Below are 25,070 nucleotides of genomic sequence, written 5' to 3' on the forward strand. Positions count from 1 at the left end.
TAGTATAGTAGATACGTTCTAAGTTCACAAGAGGCTAGCAAATTGAAAGAAAAAGTGGCTTATGACATAGCTCCGAGGTTCTGAAAAAACTACTTCCAATTTCATCTTTTCCAACAGCACAGACACGACAGCCACAATATGAATCTTCAACAGCATGAAGAGCGACGAAGATATACGACAGAGACCATTCCACCATCGCCGTTACTTGCGAATGTAAGTGTTTGAAGGAAACGGCGCGCAGCAATCAGATTTTTTCCTCCTGAGTCTAACATTACACACCAAACTTGTATCGTTGGTAGGTTACTGCAGGAAGCACAGAAATGGTCATGGTATTGAATTATTACTCTGACGCTGTAAGCCGTGTAGCTCGTTTCTTGGATAGTTCTGTGGTCAAGCAACGTGCTGTGTTGCTGCTGGAGACCGACTGGCAACAGTGGCTGAGCAGTATTGATGCTGACTTGCATCAGGCTGCTCGTCCATTGTTGCTCAAAGTATTCTCGTCATTGTTGGAGACAATCACGGCCGAGTCGTTGAGCACCGTCGATGTAGTGGAGTTGGGTGCAAATGCTGGCGTGGCTCATAGGGAGCAAGAAGCAGGGCATGCAATTATCAAGCGCAAGGTATCTAAAAACATGAGTCATTGGTCGCGTGGACACATAACAGGCATTAACGTGAAGTGTATCAAAAATAGCTCGAGTATGTGGCTTCAGCGTCGTCAATCTCTCTCGGATATAAAGCTATCTCAAATTCACAAGAGCTGAGAGACATGGCCTCTGAATCGCTAACCATCTTGGAAACGCATCAAGTGGCCAAGCGCCGAAATGATGGATATGCTACTTTGGTCGAACACCCGTAAATCGTAGAGACGACATTCAGGTCTTCATCTGAGCAAAATGACTGCTTGATGTCGACGGGATGGGATAGTAAAACACTTGTATAGCAAAATTTTCATCCGTGTTATAAAGCCAAAAATGTAGATAGACTTCTTCCATCGTGGTAATCTTCATCGTTACAACTCACAACTGCTTGCTCGATTTCTTGAAACGTTAATTTCTTGATGTCAGTGTCTAACAAGGCGAGAAGGTAAGCACACGCGTGCCAATATACGTATAATACCGATACATGAAAGTTCTTATGTGCTTTCACTATAAAGGGTGCAATGGTGTCCAAAACTAGGCTCTACCAAGTTTCTTGTTGGAGGTGCCGAGCTCAGACTGTATGAATGGCAGCCGATGGTATGTATATGTAGCGGATGTAGCCTCTTTTACGCATGAATTACGCGGTTTGGTCAAGCTTAACACCCATCATCAAATTTCTGAAACTTAGGACGAGGCAGATTCCAAGGTCACCTTCCGAACCTTGGCTGTTAATGGGGATTCCACATTGATGAAGGTAAAGAAACAGACTTCGCCTTTGGATCAGCCGTATCGTTACATGCTCAACCAAACTGGGAAACCTAGTGTTTCGCTTGGAGTCCGAACCCCAATATCGAAAACCTCGTGGCTATAGGATATACGACTGGGAAAACATCGCTGGTTCAGTTTTCGTCTGAAAATCGCTCAGGAGGCTTGCCACGTTCTTCATCAGCCCCTTCCCTACCACCTTCTATGGCGAGACTTGGATCTTCATCCTCCTTAGTGGGAGGTGCTCCTAGTAATACTGCCAACATGCTGAATTCACACATCATAGCAGACTACGTTACCCGAAACGCTCGTGCTTGTAATGCTGTGGCATTCTGTCCTACCGATCATCGCTTACTGGCATCAGGATTGGACAAAGTACGGAGCGATCACTGTTTATTTGTATGGGATACCTCTCTAGCTACGGCTGCTTCTCCATCATCTGGAAATGTAGGAGGTGCGCAGTGGAAGAGCAGACCTGATTTGGCTCCGGAATCTCTACAGAGAGTGTCGTCGAATACGAGTGTGAATAGTTTGACTGAACTCGCGTCATCCAATCGCATGTCGGGCTCTCTGGAAAGTAAGCGTCGCAAAGCTCTTTCTGAACACTTTGTCCTTATAAATTGACGATTCTGCTCATTATAGCAAAGTGAGTGTGAAGCATCCCTGAACTTACGCAGCAAAGCCTAACTCGACTTTGCAGTGCTGTATCTCAATACGGAGTTGGAGACTCTGTGTCGTCCCTTGACTGGCTGAGCAATGGATCGCCGCGTATCGTCGCTGGAATGGGTGCAAAGATAAGAATTTTCGATTTAAAAGGTACAATTCGTCGCTTTTGTAACATCAAGTAGGGTCGTGTCCAACTACTTTGTGTCTTTTGATAGCACCAAATCAAACGCAGCCGATATCGATAAATACCAAAGCCGTGCATTTTATTACCGCTGATCCCTTCCATGCTTATCGTTTCGCCTCGTGCGAGTTGGACGGCACCATTCGATTATGGGATTGTCGAAAACCTACTGAAGCAGCCTTGACATTCCCCTCTGATGATCGAAGCGGGATGATGTCTTTATCATGGTCTCCCATCCGACAGGGCTTACTTGCATCTCTAGGAAGGGATGCATCAGTTGTAAAGATTTGGAACATACAAGAAGGAGCACCGAAAGAAGTGAATACGTGGGGTACTTTTGCGGATGACAATAATAGTATACGCAGTTTATCGTTGGGTATATCAGGTACTACTCAGCCTTTTATAGCTAGACCGGATCAAGAACGCTCGTCTCCATCTGTTGCTGGAACAAACTCGCCAGATCCTTCTGAGCCTCCAGAAGATTTGCACTATGAACCGTTTCCAGATGAGGTGTTGCCTTCTGCTCCTGTTCTCTGGCGTGTCAGAACAGGTAATGTATTGTAAATGATCCTGCCCTTCATTCCCAAAACACCCAAGTGATAACCCTTCGGTTAGTGAAACCTGCAATGGGAGCTCCAGTTGGATTCAGCTGGATGCCATTCGCATCTGAAACAGACTTCTCGCATCGAATCATTGTAGCTCATAACAAAGACCCCATCTTCGAAATTGTACATTTACAAGAAAGTCTCAAAATCGCATGGAGACCACAAGGACAGCTTGCAACTACGGCTGGAAAGATTGTCAGTCTGATCAATCCCAGTGAACGAATGGTTATGTTTGGTGTTGCTCGATCTGACGATGTGTCTAGGAAGAATTCAAGGCCAAGTGTCGCAAACAAGATGGCGTAAGTCCAATCGGGACATTCACGTAATTTTAACGTTTTAATTGACATCTGTAATATCAGCTACATTGATACGGATATATCTGTACTCATGAGAACTCGAGCTGGAGCTGGTTATGGAATGGATGTGAGTGTTGGAAGATGGAACGAAAGTGTATATGCTTTCTGAGTTCAGTACTGAACATGAAATGTCGCAGGCCAAGAAGAATTTGGAACTAGCTGAGCATCCCGCATTGAAGGAACTTTGGGCGTTGGTTGTGGGTATGTGATATCTCGGTTTTGCGGTCCTAACTCCTGAGCTACCCTCTCTCTGATAGATGCACAAACCCGTGCTTCATCCAATGGAACAACATTGGAGAAAACAGATTATTCATTTAAAGGAATCGCAAATGTGGTTGAAGACATGGCTACCTCCTCAACTGGTAACACCCACGTTAGCCTGAAAGCGTATTCGCTCTGACTTATCAACTTGACAAACTAGTCGTAACGTTTGGTGGACTCGCCAACCATCAAGGCCATAGTAGAAACACTTCTCTGTCTTCCAGCCCGACCAAAGCAGAATTCAGCGCTTCCGCACTTACTCCAACTTCATATTTACCATTCAAGATATACTCGAATCCATATCGTAAACTGGCACTCATCATGTGCGGATTTGGATTTGATGGAGATTACACTGAAGATCCTCAATCTGGAAACTTTGAGAGAAGACTACGTGAAATGGAAAATGATCGTGATTTTGAGAAAGCTGCTGGTTGGGCATTCTTCCATGCTTCGAACTTGTCTCGAGCTGTCCAAGCGTTGAATTCCAGTCAAGGTGTGATGAACAGCACCCCAACGCCGCAGTATTTGTACTTTCCGTTTCGCTCAACAGCTTCTTCTATGTAGACGAAAGACTAAAACTAGTAGCAGCTGCTTTAGCTGGATATTCGAATTTTCAATTTGGCGGTAGTGCCAATCTATGGAAGGAGCTCACTGAGTCTCTATCACGAGAACTGGAAGGACCTTACATTCGAGCCATGTTTGGTCTCATGTCATCAAATGGAAATTGGAGCACTGTGTTAGATGGTCCTGATGAAGACGGATCTGGCAATCGTGGATTACCCATACGAGACCGAATTGCAATTGCTTTGCGGTATCTGACTGATGAGCAGGTCTGTGAAATAGTTGAACTTGATCAACAAAAAAAACGGTCTAACGGATTTTGATAGCTCACGGCCTACATTCGAAAGACTACACAGAAGATGCGCCAAACTGGAAATATAGAAGGACTGCTACTGACAGGATTGACCTCCTCTGGAGTCGACCTCTTCGAAGAATTTGTTGATCGTACAGGTGATGTACAATCAGCATGCATGGTCATGAGTCTTGTAGTGCCAAGACGGTTTACGGATTACAGAGTGGAGTCTTGGGTTGATAAGTAAGAATGACCTGGTACTTAACTGTGGTTTTTTGTTGTCTCACCTTTTAAAATGATAGCTATCGATTGCTGTTAGATCGATGGCAGCTCTTCCGTGTGCGAGCGCAATTTGATATTGCACGACGTCGATACATGCCCAATGAACCTATTGGAGAAGCTGTCGTGCCTGCTCAAGTATATGTTCGATGCAACTTTTGCAATCAGTCGATTGCTAATGGACCAGCCAGTACTCCACGAAAACTTCAGACTCAACCACCGACGCCTAGTACACCACATCCGCAACCTATGCAAAATCAACCGAGATCAAAGGTATGAATTTTGTCAATGACTGCATATGAGAATGTCTTTTCTTTGAGTTTTTGGGTTGAGTTGATGACAACATATGGAAATTGGGTGTTCTTTTCTGTTCTTTGTGTTAGTATTGACCATGTTGGATAGGTGACCGTATGTCCGAACCCAAAGTGTGGACAACCGCTTCCGCGTTGCTCGCTATGTTTGCTTGCTCTTGGAACAGCTACGGAGAACTTGCAATCGTTTGCCAAGAAATCAGATGGTAGGAATCTTCTCAACCATCCAACCTCAGTTGCACCTCTCTGAAAGAAGCAAGTGTACTGACATCCAAGCTTTCATCTAGGATCAGCGCTCGCTGGATTCGATTTGTGGTTTAGTTGGTGTAGCAAATGCCGACATGGAGGACATTCTGGACACATTTTAGAATGGTTTGCCAAGCATGAAGAATGTCCTCTTGAAGATTGTCATTGCAAATGTTCACTCTCATAGAAGATGGTCAAGTTGCTGGAACGTGTATATCAGCGCGTTTTGTAAAAAGAGAAAATTGCATGATAAAGTAGTATTTACAAATATAGAATTTGATGTTGACACCACTCACAATATAGTCTTTCTGGACGAAACGAACACGACCCTCACAAACCGTGATCAATCTAACCCTGGAGCAAACAAAAAACCGAATCACTTCCTCCGTGGCGAGAAGAGCACAGTGGTATGGAAGAAGCCATACGCCTGCTCGATAGCACAGGCAGCAAAATAATTGATTCAGTTTCGACTGATTATGAGGATTCTTTCTGTGAGTTTACAATCCGGTTTTGCGGCGTCTACTTCAACATTGTTTGCAAAAAATTGTTTTGGAAAATCCAGAGCATTCCCAACTCGATTCTAAATAATATGTTTAATATTAGGCCTGGACACATTCGGTGATCTCATAAAGCAGCATGATGAGACTGATCCTAAAGGAACCAAGCATTTTATAATAGCGCGTGTGCAAACATGGGATGCAAAGCAGCCTGGAAAGGCATTCTATTCGTAAGCGGTCGCTTCATATGGATGTCAGACTGAATTGATGATGGCAATTAATGCCGCCAAGTGTCTGTATGAAGTTTCTAACTTGGCCTTACGGTTTTCTTTAAACAGATACTACAATGCCTTCCATTTAAACAAGATTTTGTTTCAGACACAAGTCTACTTGGGTCGCAAACTCATTCACCGATTACACGTACTAAATCCATTGACAAACTCGGATATTATCGGAAATGTGCAATATTTTAAAGTAAGGATTTCACGCCCGCCTCAGCCATCAAGAACAGCCCCATCAACACCTATAAAAGATTTGAATGGAGACGATGGTAATGGTCGTGATGAGCGCAAGATACTAGCTACAGCCTATGTGGACGATACCCAATCAACAAATCCAACAACACCAGCATCCAACAATGGGAAACCAGGATTGAGGATTCAGACTAAACCAAATGCAGGTCGTTTTACCGCTTTTATGGATAGAGCCTCACTTAGTGCTGGGCCACGATTGATGCAAGATGATGATGTTCCATTACCAAGTCCGGGAGTACGAGAAGTTGAAAACGGACATTTGCAATCATGGACATTACGTGGGCCTGAAGTGTCTGAAGTTGGAGATGATGAGGGATTGACTATACAAGGTAGTGGATCTAAATCGAAATTGATCAAGGCCAAGAAACTACCTGGTCGCGCACTATCCTTAAAACCAGTCGCAAGAAGAGCCAGTTATCAGATATCAGGTGGCACGCAAAAAGACGGATCAGTATCAGCAGCGTCATCTACGGATCGAAAGAGTCCCGGACAACTCGAACAAGGACCAACATCATCGTCCGTCTCACCAATCAAACTACAGCCAAAGAGATTGTTGATACTCCCATCAGTCAAGGAACAACCACTACAAGTCGACACGTTTGAAATAAAACTACCATTCAACAGTATGCATAGCCCCGTATCAGCTCCCCTCGAATCAATCCCAAACCAATTCTCACCACCAACATCACCACCAATGAAATCCGCTACTGCTGGAAGCGTAAACCGTAGCATGAGCATCCAAGTACGCCAACCAATGGGACCCGTAAATCTACGTAAATCCATGTTTAATCGAGCTGCAGTACAACCTGGAGCGGTAACACGATTTGGCGAACCAATACCATTGCAAGATCTAACTAAACTGGTACCGAAATCATCTCGTAATCGACGTCGTGCGCTGAGTTATCTTAATGCTGTGACAGCTGCTGGCCAGCCAGCAACGTATGAGGAATGGCTGGAGATGGTGCGACAGGACAAAGCTTCTTCGCCCGTCCGCCTAGAATTGGATGTTGATGATACAGATGATTATGATCTTGTCAGACCGTTTGGTGGTAGTGCTGGAGCCGATGCACCTAAATCTCCCATCGTCCGAGTCGATCCACCGAAATCACCACTTATTGAAAACAATAATGGCAAATTAACAAACCCTCCATCGCCGCAAAAGAATGATATCCCGCTAGTCCGACTGGAGAGTAGCGCTTCACCCGGATCGCTACTTCCATACAATATGTACGATGCCATCTTGTTTGCTACAGACAATGACTTTTTGGAAGGGTCCAAGACTCGGGTCATATTCAGAGAGAATGCTTGTACGGTAGAAGATGCTGCCTTGTTTGAAATGCCACCGTAAGTTTTAACATTGATGACACCAGGTCCCATGTATTGGAATCTCACAAACGAATGATTTCAAAATAGGTTTACTGGAGAAGAATCACCAGTCCTCATGGTCGTTGAGGAACACCCATTGTGCAGTTGGTGCTTCCCAACCATAGAATCCGTTCGAGGATATTCTCCATGCATCAGGTTCCTGCATCAGTTCAAATGCTACCTGTTTGCCCTCCTTCTAATGTTTGGAATGTTCTTGTTCATTTTCCTGGTAAGGTTCTCTCCTTCATGGTCCTCTCAAGTTCCAAAGTCCTAACCAGCTTGTCAACTCATGTAGACACTAAAGAATGCCAGTAGTGCAAAACTTCAGTAACGAGTGTAGATGTAAACTGTTTTGCGAATAATAATAAGTCGGTACTGAAAACCAAAGGCCAATTATTCAGATCTGGACGATGTATTGGAAATATCAACTGCCTTATGAAAAGGAGCTCTAATGTGATGATAGCAGAGACGATGTGTTTCGGCGGGATCCTGGAAAACGAACGACCTTGTTGGTTTTAGCTCAGCTCAACAACACTTTTTGGCGCGCCACTGATGTTCTTGATGCAGAGTTATATTTTGATCATGACTTTTTATTTTACAATCACCTGCAAACTACTAGCTTATCGCTCTTCGCGGACTATTAGTCGAGAAAATGACAGTCAGTCACACCGTTCAACCAACAGAAATAGGCACATATTCGGCAAACGATGAATGCCAACTCACCAACCATATCAGCCTTGATGAGCTTCATACGTAAAAGCATGTACTTGGCCTGTTTCTCATAATCGGCTCCCATTTCAAGAGACTTTTCAAAGATCTTGGTCCTTTGATCCGTCTTCTTCACCCTCAAGACCTATGTAATGCATAAAATAGCGTCAGCACTGCGTGGCAATAGCAAATACATTCCAATCGAGTACGCTACCTTATTGTGACTGTCAATACGAGCTTGTATGGCATTCTCTTGAATCAGAACAGCAATTTCTGGTTCAAGTTGAGCCACTGTGGTGTTGAAGGCCGTGGCCATCTTGTTCATGTCAACAGATTGGAAGGGTGAGAAGTATTGTACGAGTGCCTTTTTGCGAATGTTGGCCATGAGTATATCCACATGATTGCTGAGATAGAAATCCAATAGCAAATCATTCTATAGATGGTAGATTGGAGTGAATTCTGTCAGATCAAGAAGGCAAAAAAAGGAAAACGATGCCGCGCGCAGCCAACATACCTTCATGCGATTCATGATTTGCAAGCAAGTAGCATACTTGGAATTATAGAATGAATATAGGAGCTCTCGCACAGTAGGTTCCAATTCCAAGTATTGCTTGAAGTCGCTGTTTTCAAACACTTTTGTGCGTAGCTCTGTTCGATCGAACGACGCTAACGCACAAAGTCCTCCATACACAGCAATGTCATTCGGAGATATTATCTAATATGTGTTGGAGATATTTGTGAGTGCTAGTAGTTTGAGAGCAAGTGAAGCCACATTAAAACCAAAACCAACATGAAGCATTTGTAATACTAACCTCAGAATAATGACCTTGCATTTCGAAACTGGTTTCGAGAAAGCATTTGGCAGCCTTTTTGAATTTGGCTGCATCGAGATTGACCAAACCAGAACTAGCCTTGAGCTTTGCCATGACTATATTCTTGTCTGGTATATCGGGTGTTGTTTCAGCCTTCATGACATAGCTGTGGACATGAGCAAAGTTGCCAAGTTCAATGGAAACCTGTGGTTTGGGAAAAGAGAATGTTGATGAGTGGTGGCTGCTCAAAAAAGTACTGACACTTGGGGAGTAAGGATACCTTGATGACATTCATACACATGTCAGCAATATGTTTTGGAGTAGTGACATAATCACGAGTACGAGAGTAGCATTTCAATGCATTGCTCAAGTCCCCGCAATTGTAGTAGTGATCGCCCAAGTCATTATGACCCATCTGTGCATTTGCTGGTGTCGTTAGACCTCTCCCATCACACAAACTCGAAACTAGGCATACCCTTATAGATTCTTTGATCATATTGTTCTTGTAATTCTTCAATTCGGCCTCTAGTTTCTCAGTCTTGACTTTGGCCTCTTTGTTTGTTCGATCAGTCCAGGCAGTGTCTGCCGTGACGGAAGCCTGGCCTTTTGCAGACAGAGCTTCATTGAGGCGATTGGATACAAAGAGGTATCGAGTTGCATTCATTGTACGTTTGAGTTCGGATAGGGCCAATCGTAAGGCGTCGATTTGGAGTGGAGGACATCGTTCAGCGACGTAGATGAGTCGCTCCACTTTTGTATGGCCTAGAGGGAATATGAATTCGGATGAGTTATTCACTTTTTTGTTAGTGTCAAGCGAGAGCAATGTGCAGCTAGCTCCTCCAATCCAACCATGGTCGTTGTGAAGTGCAATGTCAATATGCTTGCTGTAACATACCAGAGTAGGAGTTCAGAGTGTCTAGATCGAAGGAGGTATGATCGACCTGGACGCGTTGTCGTTGCCTCTTTGATTTGTTGGATGTCCCGTCAAATGTTGACGAGTCCTCTCGATCGTCAATGTCCACTATAAGGTGCAGGTTTGAGTATAAGACGTTAACTTGAAAGATGAAGATATATGATTGAACATGCACTTACTCATTTCCTTGTCTCTCTATGTCCCTTTTCTGGAATGAGGAAGCTGGCTTGTTCGTCAAAAAACTTGGAATGGGAAGCTTTCACGGACGAGCTCGTGCTAATGAACTCGGGAACGTGTAATCGCGTTGATTTAATATTCAGTTAATAATTATCATATTATTATTCTGTAGACACTTCAATAAGAAACACGTCTTGTCTGTATCAGCAGTCACTTGGGATGGAGTTCAGCTTCAACAAATGATCGAAGTGGGTCTGAAGGTCAGCGAAGGCGAAATCAGAGCAACGACGTACGCTGCTCTAGAAAGAGGTAATCATCATCCCTTTATTGGTACTTACACTCTTCTCACAAGCTCATCCATTAGCCAAATTCGAATCTGTAAATCAAGTTCTACACACATCCCCAGCTGATCTAGAAAAGAAGCTCGGAATCAAGGATTGGGAAGCTAGAGAACTATTAAAGAACTGTGCTGAAATCATCTATCCCCCATGCCGTGTCATGAGAGGCAGTCAGGTCAGAGCATCATCCTCAAAGAAGTGCACGTCAGGAGATGACAAGCTAGATACGTTACTGAATGGAGGATTCCCTGTCGGCGTCGTAACTGAGATTTTTGGTGAAGCTGCTACCGGAAAGACAACTTTGGCTCTACAGCTCTGCATCACTGCTCAACTGCCGGAGGAGGAAGGTGGTCTAGGCAAAGGTAGCTGCCAATGATGTGGAATATGTTATGATCGCTTTCTATTGGCCCTAACTGCTAATGAGTACTCAGACGACTGACCTCCCTGCCTTAGGAGCTATATGGATTGCTACTGAACAGCTCTTCCCTTCCACACGATTATACCATCTAGTATCCTCCTTCCAGCAACGATACCAATCGCTATCAGGCTTTGATCCAGGCCAATTCATCGCCGTACTCTCTCTTCGAGATGTAGAAACCCAACAACACATCCTTCTCTACCATCTAACACATGTAATCGACAAAATGGACGCCGGCATCGTCATCATAGACTCGATCGCTTCCAACTTTAGAGCTGAAAATACTGGAACAGGTAACGAAGCTCTGGATCGTAGTAAAACACTATATTTAATCGGCGCACAGCTCAAAAAACTGGCGCAGGAGAAGGGGCTCGTCGTCATATGTCTGAATCAGGTTACATCGACGCCCGATACCCCATTGACACCTATACATAACAAGCAAAGTAATGATACCAGGCAGAATGCAGTACGAGATGATGCAGGGTGGCTTACAGGTCCAGACAACAAGTCAGAATTCATACTGTCGCTGAAGAATACGAGAGAGTTTACTGGTGGTCCTGGTGATAATACTGTGCCTGCATTGGGACTCGCTTGGTCTAATATAGTTAATGTCCGTGTTCAGTTGCTTAGAGGGGTCGAGGAGGTTCCTATTGAACAACAGCGACGGTCGGGTTATAATGGTGGTACAGATGCTGTGACGGTCCTCACGAGAACTTGGAGACGAATGAAGGTGTGCTTTGCGCCTCATCTATGTAACGGATCTGTACAATTTTGTATAACGCAGGATGGCTTCCAAGGATTATAGTAATACGCTTTGCGTCCTGTATATGTATATAATGATTCTTTCTCTCTCTACATCATCGCAAATAAAGTTACAGATAGATAGACTTGTCGGTTCGGAATTGATCTTTGAAATGCGTGAAGTAGGCATTCAATGCCGATGTGTACTTTTTACTTGAGGTCTCGCACTTGATATCAAATGACTTGAGGATTGGCTCATAAGCCACAAGCGACTCCTGTGATGCTAGGTCCTTTCCATGGGCTTGCTCTAGCAAACTTGAATAGCAATACGTTGCTGTATGCTGTTTCATTTCCATCTTGTTAAGCAGAGCAGCTCCCATACCAGTCAGCATGTTAGGAGCTTCCAAAGTCGGGATAGAGTCAACCTAGAATCATTAGATACTTTAGCTTAGCATTCTTTTTGTCGTTTGACACTACCTACCTTGGCTGATCCAGTGGTACTGAGCTGACGCAACCAAGGAGGAGAAACTTGATCTGTTTCATACTCTGCTGGACGATACCTACTAGCAGATAAGGAATCCAATATCACAATCCTATGCGAACAAAAAAAGTGAGCTTGAACCACATACAACACAACATATGAAACTGTTGCAGGCGAATATACCTCCTAGCGTCCACATTTTGAGACAGACACTGCGCCCATGACACTGCTCTCTCAGGAGCTACTGCATTCCAACACATTGCGACAAGTATGTTTGGATTGCTCTTTTCACGATATACAGCGGTTCCTGGTCTTGCCATATCAGATGAGAATGGATTGCCTGACTAATATAGAGTAAAAAAGAGTGAGATCTAGTGACGTGTGGAAAGGGACTACACAAACGTACCGATGACGCGTCAGGCATCAATAGCAATCCAACGAGCATTTTCTGTGGGAAGATTGCATTCAGGAATAACGCTCCAGATCCAGGTAAACCAATTAATAAGAGCTCCGCTGATAGTTTAGGGGCTTGTTTCATTAATGGTGAAAGCTGTGTTGAATGTTTCTGATGTGAGCAAAACATCATCCAATCAAGGCTCTTGCCAGTGAGATGTAATTTATTACCCTGAAAACAGGCGATGACCACATAGATTCTTCTTGATATTGTTCCAATGTGGTTTGCTCCTCCTCATCTTCGTAGTACGATCGCGACGTTGGATTTTCAGCTTCGAAAGGATAAAAGTACTAGTAGAAAGAGGTAGTTAGTGACATAGAAGACTAATCAACAATGTTGGTTGCTCTCCGTACCTGAGACATGGCTGCTTGACAAAGCTTTCGTGGAGTGAATTAATGATTTCAAGAAAGTTCGCGTTTGAGGACATTGGCCAGCGATGACATGCAAAATGAACTAGTGTACTCTGGCCACATATTTGAAAAAGCACTTCCAGATCGGCCTGTCTTAGCTGTCAAAGGCTGAGAGTGGTCGTGGCGGTCGTAAAAGTCGTGCATCTGTTGTTCTCCCAATTATTGGCTATTGCTGATGACAAGAACGGAACCGTACGCGATCTGATCCATTGCTATTGAAGTCGAGATCTATTTACGTGAGCTTTCAACGTGATCTAGCAGTTTTTAATTTAAGCCTCGATCAACCTCCACACTTTCCTTGTCAATCGTATTTGCAGAAGGAAGAAGTCATGGTGGCGAGGACATGGTGGGCACTATTGCTGGCTTGCCTTGCATGTGTTCCAATAGTCTATTCATACACCGAAGTATTGGTATGTCCTTTGTTGGCTCTCCTCAAAATCTGGTGCAATCTGATCCGTGAAACTTTTCAACTCTAGGATCAAGAAACTGATAGTTGGATACGGTGTGGTGGCATGTATGCATTGTCTGCTATACCTGGTGCTAGTGGCGAGGGCACCATCAACTTGAGATTCGACTATGTATCAACGGCTTCAAACTTGAACATCTTGATATATGATTCGCGAGACCAGGAATTGTTAGAAGACCCAGATACTCATCGGATGGTTATTTGTGGCGCTGGAGACACGATCACGTCGGGGAACTGTAGTGCTGAGAATAAGGGGAAGTTTATGGTCAGGAATACGAGGCCACCTACCTCGTCGATACTGAACGAACTATACCATTTCGATGGTGTATATGCAAACAAGACAGGGAGTGCTGTTGTTAAATACTCGTATCAAGTCAATATTACGGGCTTCTACTGCGTGGCTGCAGTTTCAATGGCAGACAGCACATTCTTGGCAACTGGTGAGTCTTACTCGTGAAGGATGCGTGCCGTGACTTCTGGACTCATTCCCATGTCTCTTTTAGTGGAATGGGACAACCCTTATGGTCTCCTTCCCGCTATCGAATATCCAAAGCTACCGTTTTATGGACTGCTATCAATAACATTCATGATTATCGGCATTGTATGGATGGTCTTGTCCTTTAAACATTCAGGAGAGCTGTTGCCAATTCAACTTTGGACTACCGGCGTCACTCTGTTTATTGTCACGGAGATGGCCTTCAATTATGTAAATATTAAGTAAATCTGTTGCTGGCTCAAGTTCTGACTACTTCCAAATCAACAGGGCTTTTATGAGGATTGGAATAGAATTGGCCGACCTTCCATATTCCTGTTGGTCCTAGTTGTCATACTTAACGCTGCTCGTAACAGTTTATCTTTCTTTATGCTACTGGTTGTGAGTTTAGGATATGGCGTCGTGAAGTATGTGTTAACAGAACAGTTGTCAAGTTGTTGTCTTGTTCAAAGTCAGAGAAATAGAGTATTCACTTGCTTTGTACTGTTAGACCGACTCTCGGAACGACGATGCATAGGTGTATAGGTCTAGGGTGTCTTCATTTCGTTTGCGGAGTGGTATGTAACAACCCACAATCATTCATTCCTTTATCACGTTCATTCTCCCACAAACTAACGAGCACTTTATCGCAACTAGATGTACATGATGGGATCTCAAGTCCTATCAGACATAACCGCCGTGACAATTTTGATTTTCGTCTTACCACTTGCTGCTACTATGACTGCCTTCTATTTTTGGATACTTACTGCACTGACAGAAACAATGAAGAGATTAGAGTTGAGAAGGCAGAGTGTCAAGCTCGAGATGTATCGAAGTACGTACGCACTCACGGAATGTAATCATCAAGATTATTTCCGGTTTGTTTCACTCTACATCTTCCAACTTGCTCATTTCGCATTTCTACCAGATTTGTGGAGGTTGTTATCGGCCTCGGTTGTGGTGTTGGTGATCTTCTTCATTGTCAAGTAAGAGGTTCAAATCAATTCTAAATTGAACGACTGCTAACATAGATTCTCATTCTGCTATCGCAGTACCTTTAATGTGTCTTATCGTGAATCGCCGAATTGGATGCCACATTACTGGCAATGGAGATGGTTTTTACTAGAAGGATGGCTCAACATTCTGTATCTATTCGTATACATTGGTATCTTGATACTATGGAGACCGACAGCAAACAACTCTCGTTATGGACTAGAGCAGATATCTAGCGAAGACGATGACGAGGAAGCGTTAGGAAAAGGTGGAGGATTATGGTCGAACGGCCGTGTGAAACTTCGTCAGACAAAGTCGGACACAAATCTAGACGATGACGAGGAAGAGGACGATGACGATGTCCTTCAATGGGTTGAGAAGAATGTCGCTAGTGAGAAGCTCACCAATGGTGAATCAAGTTCGAATCCGAAACCTCTTGTTGACGTGTAAGCCTTCTTAGAGTTGATTTTGTCCTTTTGTTGTGCAACTCTAAATGCTCATCACATACTTCGTCATCTGTAGACATGTCGATCCAGCTGAAGCCGCCCTGTTGGCTGAGGAAGCCTCTAAAAAGTTGTGACGAGACACCACTACCTCCCTTTTCACCATATTATTCGTTGGGTTAGTGTTTAAGCAAGTAGAAGTAATATAAATAGCATCTCTGACAAAAATCCATCAAATACTGCCACTGTGGCTGTCGAACATCTGGCTTTTTAGAAGTAAATTTATGGTAAGGCAACATCCACTTCAAAATCGAACCTGTGTCCAAAAAGAAAATCAAGGCTAGCAAAAGGAGTAAGGAAGTTGCGTTTCGATGTCACGTGCAATCCCTCTCATCTTATCTTAACCCTACCGCGGATATCACGGGAATCAAGTTCTTTAACACGGAACGTTACGAGCAATTGCTCGGTCGAAACCCAAGAAATTTATGGTCTATTGGTTTTATTCGGGCCTCTGAGCTCATTCTTTCAAATCTAGGTTCTCACAAATTACTACTGACGAATGGACCTCAAGTACGCTATACCTCACAATCCACCAACTAGAACTTGACGAGATCACATCAGATTAAGTCTTACTGCTTCTAAATATTGCTTATTCTGTTGAGCATTAATAATAGGAAAATTATACAACGATACGAGCACCAGGATCAAATCCAATCCGTGCAAGCTAATTTGGACACGCTAGTTGTCGTTTCAGGCTCGATATTGTCATACTATGACATTCCAGACCACTCTCACAAGGTTGAATCGACCTCTTCCATATGCTGTCGCTTCCCTTTATCACTGATATATTCACAGTACATGATCGTTTGATCCAGCATGTTAAAGCCAAAGACAATACGGTGTTTGATGACACGGTCGTTGGTATGTTGAACGAACTCGAGGATATAAAAGCAAAATCCAAAATCAGGACATGAATTCGCTATCAATACTAGATTCAGCAGTCATGTAGCTCGAATCTGTAGATTGCAATGGCACCCAGTTTCTTTTCGCCTTGTTAGGCCAGTATTTATCAGCCAGGCACAAATATGTAGTTTCCATCTTACTCAACAATTTAGAATTAGAAAATGGAAAGCTTTTGGTATTTGGGACAGACTTGTTAGCACACAAGTTATCTAGACCTGTTTACACTGCTGCCTCAGACTTTACATCCATTCATCGCCACAACGATGAATATGGACGCAGTGGTTTCATTGCATGTGGTCCTAATCCAACTCTGGTCTTGCATGACGGGTCTAATTGGATGCATGTTGGCGTTTCTGGAATGCAGGTATGCACGGATTGAGTTTTCTTTGAAAGAAAGCAGCTTATTGATTTTTTCGTTCAGAAAACTTTACTGTATTATCAAGTCTAAAGAGTAGAATAGTCGTTGCAACGCCAGACTCGGTTGAGATGCTCCAACTGAATCCATTCGTCAACTCACATTTGGAAGTTCAAGGCTGTACCAAGCTTGTTTATGTTGCCGGGTCAAGATGCATAGTTTCTTCTGAATCAGAAAATGCTACCTCGGTCAGTTTGCTGGCTACGGACACTTTGGCCGGTCAGTTAATCCATCAAGCTCAAGTGTTTATTACCTTATTTACTGAAATTCTCATTGCTTTTAATTAGTGCTCCATACGCCGACAATGGAAAAGGATTGAACCCTGGTGGACATAGTTAGCTCTACTAACATGGTCTTTATCTTGTCTAGGAACGACCTGGATTGCCATGTCGAGGTTTTGGCCCTGACGGATGATAGAATAACGCACCACACGTTTCTGGGCTCTGGCTTCTCTAGCAACTGCACTTGCACTTTGCGATAAAGTGTAATTAGTTTCGATGGGCAATCGAACTATAGATACTTTTACACTTGGGCCAGAATCAAACCTCGCAGTCGTATCTCATGTGGATGGTGTCTTACTATCTTGTCATACTGGTGCTGTTTTGATAACTAGAAGTAACAATATCGTTATACTATCAGTCACAGCTGATGGTCAAATCGCTGTTCAGCTGGAAGCTCCCTTGCTGTCGTTGGTGAAGGCTGTGGGCGCAGGATGCATTGTGTCCTGGCACTCAGATGATGATACACTATTAAACGTGTATACATCAACGAAGTCCAACCTTCCAGTTATTCGAAATGATGCTGCTGGTATGATACTCTTGTTTGAATTAGTGTCTTGGCATGTTACTCATGATGTGACTGACTTGATCATCCGTTTAGTTCTCAGTTACCAAGTATTTGCTAACAAGTATATAATCATCACGGACTCTTCTCGAGGTGTATGTATGCACATGGCATGGTCTCTCAAGAATGAGAACGCTGTCGAACGTATTGGGATTTCGTTGGCAGCAAGGGGTCACACATTCAAGGATGCCTTCAGCTGTCATGGCGCCAGTATTGATTCACCTTTCGATATAGCTTCGGCCATTGCATCATTGGATTTGGACTGTATCACATTCAAGAATCAGAAGAATGGAGGAATCAAGACCTTGTTAAACCTAACCCCAAAACGTCTCTAGTTGTAAATATGGTCTATGTTTGTATCATTGTTTTAAATTTATAATATTAATAAATATCTCTCGAACAAAATCTCGCCATACAAGCTTCAGAAACTATGTAGAGCGTACCTCCCACTAACGATCAAGAACTACTACCTGCTAGAACTTGCACCCTCTTCAGCCTTCCTCGTCAACTTAATCATATTTCCCATTGGCGTAACGACCAACTCGACAAATCCACATCCAAGCAAATCAGCTAGTATTAGTTTGGAGGGTAACAGACACTGCTTTAACGTCTTTTGCTCCAGTAGTGACTGAAGCACTTGACGAAACTGTTTACGTTTCAACCACAACAGAAGCTCTTGCCGACCACGAATATATGATCCCCAATAGACACCGATTGATCGTGCTGAGATGTAATATTCGTCGACTGATTTGTGTGTCAAGAAGCCAGCTTTTAGTAGCTCACTACCGATTGAAAAGAGATTGATGTGTTGGTGACGAGGAACAAATGTACACGATTGCAAACATGTGCTTTGGCGAAGCAGACATTAAGCAGCCACACTCACGTTATGTCATCGTCACTAGTTTGAATCTTGTCAACCAAAACAGCTCTCGTGATATCAACACCATCATGAGTAGCACTCGATATGAAAGCAGAGTATCGTTCTAATGGCATAAGTGCGGTGAGCAAAAATAATGTTATGGTCTCAAGACACTGCTTTCGTTTCTTACGTGATAGTTCAGCCAAGTCAGTCAACGTTTCACGTATTTGATCCAAGTAGTCCGTCATAAGCATCACAGCGTGACGACCAGATCCAAGCCTGAATCTACGTAATGTGCCTGCTTTGCACAGCGAGTCCTATAGGAGGATGGAATGCTGAGAATCACGTTTGCAATCAGACCACCAAATGACAACCCCAAACCGAGAGATAACTCACGATTTCACGGTCCACGACAGTACTGGAAGTGATGATGGAGTAGACCTGAGAAACCAGGACTAATGGAGCAACAGTAACTGGGACTTGAGCTCTGAGCGATCCGATGGCAGCCAACGTATCTACAGGATCATATCCAAGGGATTCAGTTCGAGAGGCCCATGTTGGTGTATTCTTCCTCTTTGATGTTGATGTTGCCGGCATCTGGAACGAATGTGTACGGTCCGTGCTCTTTGATGTTGCGGTTGCTGCCTTGATGTATGGTCTAACGAGCCCAAATAGTAGAATTGTACACGATTATGAGCAAATATTCATCAAAGCAGCACGCTATTCCAATACAAAGCATAGCACTAACCTCCTCAAGACACGAATGTAAGCCTACGTTTTTTTGATTCCCAAGTCAGAGCTTATGAGAAACGAATCACGACTGATCTTATCGAGTCACGCGTATTACAGGAATCCTCTGAGCAGATCTACCGTATTCCGTAAGCTCTGTAGGCTGTATGCTGCATCGACTCTTTCAAGTTGAAACTCGAGCGTGACGAACTGTCAAACACATCTTATAGCATTATATTGCCATCTATATACACATAATGGAGGACCTCAAGCAATACAGTGCCAAGATCGAAAGCATTCTAGAGTCCATCTCTCAGCCAATCAAACCTTACCTACCTTGGATTGCAAGATTCTTGCTCGTCGTGACATTCTTGGAGGACTCGCTGAGAATAACGTAAGTTCAGACAATACAAATCGTGTCTGAGTATTGATTTGCAGTGATTATGTCTTTGACTCGTTGCTGGAAGTGACCTACATCCGCAGAGAGGGACGAGACATTTCAAACATTTGGTCAACATTTGAGACTCAACATTTCGTTCCCTATTAGATCACAATGGGGAGAACAGACAACGTACTTGGAGAAATATAGAGGTATTACTTGACCCTGATGAAATCCTCTTGCTTTGGATACGCTGTATACACCCATGATACTTGACACACTCATCCACATATACCTCAAACACTCTCTCTTCTTTACAGGCTTCCATTGGACACTCTCCAGACTCTTTCTCTCTCTCAACGTCCTCACAATGCTAGTCTGCTCATCACTAGCAATGATCAAAAAATACACTGAATTAGCTTGTGGTGGCCTTCTTCTAGTCATCGTCTCGCAAGCCATAGGCTACGGTCTGATCTTTGACACAAACTTCTTTCTCCGAAACCTATCGGTCGTCGGTGGCCTACTCATGCTACTCGCAGACGCACTATCAGCTTCAAAACGCAAAAATATCTTTGCTGGTATCCCTATATCTGTCAATGAACTCGACAAGTCCAGCTACTTCCAGTTAGCTGGACGTATCTTGCTTGTCTTCTTGTTTATGAGCTTCTTGCTTGCTGGTTCCTTTAGTGTCATGAGGGTGGTTGCTTCTTTGGTGGGTGCTGTTGGGTGTGTCATGATTGTGGTGGGGTTCAAGACCAAATGGGTGTCGTGGTTTCTCGTTGCCTTCTTGAGTATATCTAATGTCTTGCTGAATAACTGGTGGTCACTGCATCAGTAAGTGCCTGTATTCTGAAGTTTGGGATGACACATTGTTGACGATGATCTTGGTCGCCTTGACATTCCAGTGTTTCACACATCTGACTTTTTGCCTTTTCTGTTGTTGTTTTTAGTGGACACCCACAAAAGGACTTTTTAAAGTACGACTTCTTCCAAACACTGTCTATAATGGGAGGTTTCTTGCTCTTGTTGAATCTTGGACCAGGTAAGACATAGCAAAGACCGCTAAGTGAAATTGAATAAGACAAGATCTTCTCAACACTCACAATACTATCTTCCAGGTGGTCTATCCATGGATGAAAAGAAGAAGAGCTTTTAGAAAAAAGCCCATCCATGAACTCCCCTTTTTATTATTGTCGTCTTGTTTGTGCTTTCTCGCATCCATCATATCCCACCAGAACAACTTGAGCACAGAACCATCGTCTAGTTCCCCCCACCAAAGGCTGTTTATAGTGTAGTAGTAGTACAGAACAAAAAACAAATATATAGATTCTCACATATGAAAGAACGTTGTGTTAGGGTTTGGTCACGTGAAAACGGCAAAAAATTACCAAGTCCATTATTATAATGCTTGCAGCTCAACCTCAGACAGACACACAAGCTTTCCGGAACGTAAGACGGCGAGGGAAAACAACCCAACACCACAAGAAGTTCGAATTCGACCGCTTGGCAACACCAATTATATTTTACTCATGAGCTTCTACAGCTGTTGTAGCATCTATACTAGCACCACCTGCTGTATTACTATTGCTACTACCCGCATCAGGACGTCTGGATGATGACGATTGTTGTGGTGGTTTTTTACCAGATCTCAATGCGGCCAATTCTCGCTCTCGAGATTCTACATTGGATGCGAGTAGTGATGTTCTGAATGATAAAGCCTTGGTTCGTTCAATGACTTGTTGGTAGATGGATGTCTGTTGTTTACCCATCACTACGGTATTCTAGAAGACGAGTGGAAGGAATCGTTAGTGTTGACGAGATGTGCTGGGTCTCTCAGCAAAAAAATGCTTGTGACATTCTGGGACTGCGATCGAGAGCAACGTCATCCCACTGCCAAACTCTCCAAGTTTAGCTCCATCAACCACGCAGCACTCCAACTTCATCTCCAACAACCAAAACTGCCATCAGATCGAGAGCTTACCGTTTTCGCATCAATCTTGGCATCCATTCTAGCATTACGAATCAAATTCACCACCCACTTCTCAGCTTCATCTACATCCATATTCAAACGTTCAGCCAACCCAGTAATCTCTATAGTCTGATGAATCTCACAATACGTTTCAAATATAAACAACCGAGCATTCTCTATAAAGTCATCTCGAGTAGCAACAAGGAAGAAATCATTCGACAAGACTTCATCACATTCCTTTAGTGTCTTTTGAGCCTCATCGAAATCAAATCTCACATATAAGGCTTCCACAAATTCAGTTATGGGATCTGAATACGAGTTTGATTCCTGTTGAATGACTTTGACGAGATCTTTTAATACATTACGGCGTTTTTTGTTTGTGATTACAGCTGTTGTCAAGTATCGGAGAATCCACGGACAAGATGTTTGGATTGTTGACATGTATGCTGGTTGGAAGAAGAGATCTATAATTCCGTCTCGACCTTTATCGTGGTTGAAGTAGACAAAGAGAGACCAGTGAATTAGCCATGTCCGTTGTTGCAATTGTTGGAGATGGGATGTGAAACTACGTGCGTCAATGACTTCACGCAGTTTTAATAGATCTTCTATGGCGGTTTCCCAGTTTTGACATAGGATTTCCGCGGCTAGTTTACCCCATAATGCGGATGTGTTGAGATCGTTATCGGTCGACTAAAAGTTTGAGGAAAGAGGAGAGAATGGAGTATGATGTTAGTTTCATCCAATACAATCGTAATTCCTTGTTTGTCCAAATTGGATTTGAGGGTGAAGAGGGGAAGAAATGAAACTCATGATGAAGACTGCGAAGTCATTCATTTTTCAGTTGTCCTCAGCATTGAGAAATAAACATCTCTAAGTGGAGGGCAAGACGATGTTCTAATCTTTGTTTTCTCCTGCCCCCTTCACCACCGTCCTGTTTTGGACCCGACTCAATAATCAAAAATGTTGGATAACTCACCAATATTCTGAAATGATACAGCATTTCAGCAGCACCCGAGTAATTGCCTACGGCGTATTGTGATGTTGCGTTGCTGTACAAGACGGATAACATTTCTGGTCGGAACTATCGAGAGTTGTTGAAAAGGTTGACTTATGTGGCGAAAAATATTACATTGCTATCCCAAAATTTCGAACCACACAAACACCTCAAAACACCGAATCCCGGAATCAAAAAGAGAATTGCTTGCATTTGTAGCTTACGTTGAAGTTTTCTTTGAGGAATTGTAGATTTGCTCCCTTGTCTTGTTTGAGTTGCTGAATGACCAGAGGGTTTTGGATGATTTCCATGACCTCTGCTGATTCATCACTGATGGCAGCAATGTTTGTGATGACTTGAGTTCTCTTTTCCTCATAACCTACATGCGACAAACAAGGCGATTAACACCTTTCTCAGTCCAAGTTGGAGTTGACGATGCGTTCAGTGCGCTATACACAGTATCGTTGCAATATCATCATCATGAGGTAAGATGTCGACTCCCGGCACAACAGATTGGTCAATCATCTTATAAGCACGTTGCCAAGTTGTTTAAGGAAGACAATTTTGATCTTGCAGCAATTATGTAAAAACTGATCAATGAACTTTGTTGAGCTCGTAGAGATCAGGGGTTGAATTGTGCGGGTTGAGGTCGATCGAAGCGAAAGTTGTCCATCACCAATGACTTTTTTCGTTCAACTCATCATTCCTTCCAGCAAGCTTACCAGCAAACCCTTGAGAATCAGGATGCATTTCCTTGTATACTTCGTTTGCATAATCGACCATGGTAGTTTTTGATAGCAGGTCATATTTAGCTTGCATAAGCTCTTCAACTGGGTATAGCTGTGTGTTGATGTGTTGCATGTTAGATGTTTGAAATAGCTGACAAGTAGCGAAACCAACAGGAAATCAATTTTAATGTACACGAATAGATGATCTACACGTACCTGTCTGTGAAGTAAGAATTCGATGAGAGGAATGACCATATGTCTGTCCATATATTCACTAATAACATGGGTCAAGTCCCTTGAGGACGATTGCGCATGGTTGGAAGCACTCGGCAGAGCGGATTCGCCCTCCATCGTCATCCTTACTAGCTTCTCTTCTAGCTTGCAAACTCTTTTTGAATGTCTTTAGCAGTCTGCTTATCAAATCGCTTATCAATCACTAACACCTGCAAACCTGCAAACAATCGCATCCATCCATCGAAAGTAGACGAGGAAGCAGACAGGCAAGTGCCCAGATCCATTTATTGTTATGTGCCCATTGCTGGAAAATACTCTATGAGACTCCTCGCATGAGGTTTTGAAGGAAATTTACAGGGTGATGACATTGACCAGCATCGTATCTATGCGAAGGGAATAATCAGCAAACAGCATCAGCTACAGAGTGTCATCGAATTGAACAGCAGGACCGACTATAGAATTCGATGTAGCTGCTCAGATAGAGACGAAGCTGTAGTGGATCCGCAACATCACACTCCAATAACAAACAACATACAAAACATGTCCAAGCTAACACTCTCTTCCTTCTACTATGGACAAATCAACTCACAGAATGCCCACCGTCACCAAAACCGTAAAAGGTGCCAATAACGGCTCTACTCGTGCCGTAGAACGACCAAAGGCTCCCAGATTCTACCCAGCTGATGATGTAGCTGCTCCCAAAAAATCCCGTAAAGCTAAAATCCCTCACGTCGCTTTACGCTCCTCAATCACTCCTGGAACCGTACTGATATTGGTTGCTGGAAGATTCAGAGGAAAGCGTGTCGTATTCTTGAAGCAACTGTCATCTGGTCTCCTATTGGTCACTGGCCCTCACAAAATCAACGGTGTCCCATTGAGAAGGGTCAACCAAGCTTATGTCATTGCTACTTCTACCAAAGTCGATATCGCATCTGTAAGTTTGATGTCAAAACCGTTTGAACAGTCGAGCACGGACTGGATTGTGTCGTGGCCTGCATGAGAGTGTATGGCGGCCTGCAATTAAAATTGAAGAAAGGGGGCATACAGCGGAAGAAATCTCAAAACTAATAATAGCCTTAGCCGTGTGAAAGAACAAGACTTTGAGACTTACTACCGTCCACTCACACAACTGTAACAATAGGTCAAGATCGATGACAAATACAACGATGTATACTTCAAGAAGGAAAAGGTCGCCAAGGACAAAGCTACCGCTGAAGCCTTACTCGACGGAAAAGTACAAGTATGCACTCATCACCAACATTGTTTTTCCTTGTTCTCTCCTCCGTTCTAACATTCACGTTTCTCAAACTCGCCAATAATAGAAGAAGGAATTACCAAAATCACGAATTGCAGACCAAAAGGAAGTCGACAAGGCCCTCCTCGTCGTCATCAAAAAGGTTCCTCAACTAAAGGCCTACTTGAACTCGTCCTTTGCTCTGTCAAAAGGTCAACTACCTCATACCCTCAAGTTCTAAAACCAGCACACTGGTTTCTAGATATTTTGATGCGGGATGATGTAATGTAAAGCAAAACAATATAAAAATCAAAACACCCAAGAACCAGTCTTGTGTTGTG

The 25,070-nt window shown here is 43.3% G+C and overlaps 9 protein-coding genes across 9 annotated transcripts; 5 read left to right on the forward strand and 4 right to left on the reverse strand.

Annotated features, from left to right (window-relative positions):
* Window positions 1-138: 138 nt before the first annotated feature.
* Window positions 139-7,887, forward strand: SmJEL517_g02515 (uncharacterized protein; the record flags this gene model as incomplete). The annotated part of the gene is made up of 22 exons (XM_031168443.1): window positions 139-213; window positions 300-620; window positions 692-852; window positions 1,154-1,235; window positions 1,327-1,392; window positions 1,461-1,980; window positions 2,124-2,219; window positions 2,285-2,800; window positions 2,866-3,154; window positions 3,215-3,278; window positions 3,349-3,412; window positions 3,469-3,573; window positions 3,633-3,965; window positions 4,037-4,302; window positions 4,360-4,568; window positions 4,628-4,877; window positions 5,007-5,121; window positions 5,203-5,235; window positions 5,765-5,888; window positions 5,997-7,535; window positions 7,605-7,785; window positions 7,852-7,887. 22 exons carry the CDS (start codon window positions 139-141, stop codon window positions 7,885-7,887), a joined length of 5,445 nt encoding a protein of 1,814 aa, XP_031025584.1.
* Window positions 7,888-8,176: 289 nt separating this feature from the next.
* Window positions 8,177-10,172, reverse strand: SmJEL517_g02516 (uncharacterized protein; the record flags this gene model as incomplete). Its single annotated transcript, XM_031168444.1, has 9 exons — window positions 8,177-8,193; window positions 8,280-8,409; window positions 8,479-8,697; window positions 8,779-8,979; window positions 9,077-9,280; window positions 9,357-9,491; window positions 9,552-9,838; window positions 9,972-10,097; window positions 10,169-10,172. The coding sequence occupies 9 exons, from the start codon at window positions 10,170-10,172 to the stop codon at window positions 8,177-8,179; spliced, it is 1,323 nt and encodes a 440-aa protein (XP_031025583.1).
* A 233-nt stretch (window positions 10,173-10,405) lies between these two features.
* Window positions 10,406-11,727, forward strand: SmJEL517_g02517 (uncharacterized protein; the record flags this gene model as incomplete). The annotated part of the gene is made up of 3 exons (XM_031168445.1): window positions 10,406-10,475; window positions 10,531-10,866; window positions 10,958-11,727. The coding sequence occupies 3 exons, from the start codon at window positions 10,406-10,408 to the stop codon at window positions 11,725-11,727; spliced, it is 1,176 nt and encodes a 391-aa protein (XP_031025582.1).
* Window positions 11,728-11,794: 67 nt separating this feature from the next.
* Window positions 11,795-12,960, reverse strand: SmJEL517_g02518 (uncharacterized protein; the record flags this gene model as incomplete). Its single annotated transcript, XM_031168446.1, has 6 exons — window positions 11,795-12,088; window positions 12,145-12,256; window positions 12,328-12,488; window positions 12,551-12,694; window positions 12,769-12,888; window positions 12,952-12,960. The coding sequence occupies 6 exons, from the start codon at window positions 12,958-12,960 to the stop codon at window positions 11,795-11,797; spliced, it is 840 nt and encodes a 279-aa protein (XP_031025591.1).
* Window positions 12,961-13,337: 377 nt separating this feature from the next.
* SmJEL517_g02519 (uncharacterized protein) lies at window positions 13,338-15,519 on the forward strand (the record flags this gene model as incomplete). The annotated part of the gene is made up of 9 exons (XM_031168447.1): window positions 13,338-13,418; window positions 13,485-13,914; window positions 13,978-14,180; window positions 14,238-14,374; window positions 14,458-14,524; window positions 14,604-14,781; window positions 14,875-14,932; window positions 14,999-15,385; window positions 15,462-15,519. The coding sequence occupies 9 exons, from the start codon at window positions 13,338-13,340 to the stop codon at window positions 15,517-15,519; spliced, it is 1,599 nt and encodes a 532-aa protein (XP_031025590.1).
* Window positions 15,520-18,069: 2,550 nt separating this feature from the next.
* Window positions 18,070-19,059, reverse strand: SmJEL517_g02520 (uncharacterized protein; the record flags this gene model as incomplete). Its single annotated transcript, XM_031168448.1, has 4 exons — window positions 18,070-18,385; window positions 18,487-18,586; window positions 18,653-18,779; window positions 18,859-19,059. 4 exons carry the CDS (start codon window positions 19,057-19,059, stop codon window positions 18,070-18,072), a joined length of 744 nt encoding a protein of 247 aa, XP_031025679.1.
* Window positions 19,060-19,448: 389 nt separating this feature from the next.
* Window positions 19,449-20,726, forward strand: SmJEL517_g02521 (uncharacterized protein; the record flags this gene model as incomplete). The annotated part of the gene is made up of 5 exons (XM_031168449.1): window positions 19,449-19,585; window positions 19,739-19,782; window positions 19,891-20,404; window positions 20,521-20,612; window positions 20,689-20,726. 5 exons carry the CDS (start codon window positions 19,449-19,451, stop codon window positions 20,724-20,726), a joined length of 825 nt encoding a protein of 274 aa, XP_031025680.1.
* A 367-nt stretch (window positions 20,727-21,093) lies between these two features.
* Window positions 21,094-23,618, reverse strand: SmJEL517_g02522 (uncharacterized protein; the record flags this gene model as incomplete). Its single annotated transcript, XM_031168450.1, has 6 exons — window positions 21,094-21,351; window positions 21,552-22,229; window positions 22,516-22,620; window positions 22,758-22,912; window positions 23,256-23,373; window positions 23,478-23,618. 6 exons carry the CDS (start codon window positions 23,616-23,618, stop codon window positions 21,094-21,096), a joined length of 1,455 nt encoding a protein of 484 aa, XP_031025677.1.
* Window positions 23,619-24,087: 469 nt separating this feature from the next.
* SmJEL517_g02523 (uncharacterized protein) lies at window positions 24,088-24,970 on the forward strand (the record flags this gene model as incomplete). Its single annotated transcript, XM_031168451.1, has 3 exons — window positions 24,088-24,429; window positions 24,637-24,735; window positions 24,818-24,970. The coding sequence occupies 3 exons, from the start codon at window positions 24,088-24,090 to the stop codon at window positions 24,968-24,970; spliced, it is 594 nt and encodes a 197-aa protein (XP_031025678.1).
* Between the last annotated feature and the right edge of the window lie 100 nt (window positions 24,971-25,070).

This window comes from Synchytrium microbalum, assembly GCF_006535985.1.
Source record: "Synchytrium microbalum strain JEL517 chromosome Unknown SmJEL517_scf0010, whole genome shotgun sequence".
Taxonomy (NCBI): Eukaryota; Fungi; Chytridiomycota; class Chytridiomycetes; order Synchytriales; family Synchytriaceae; genus Synchytrium; species Synchytrium microbalum.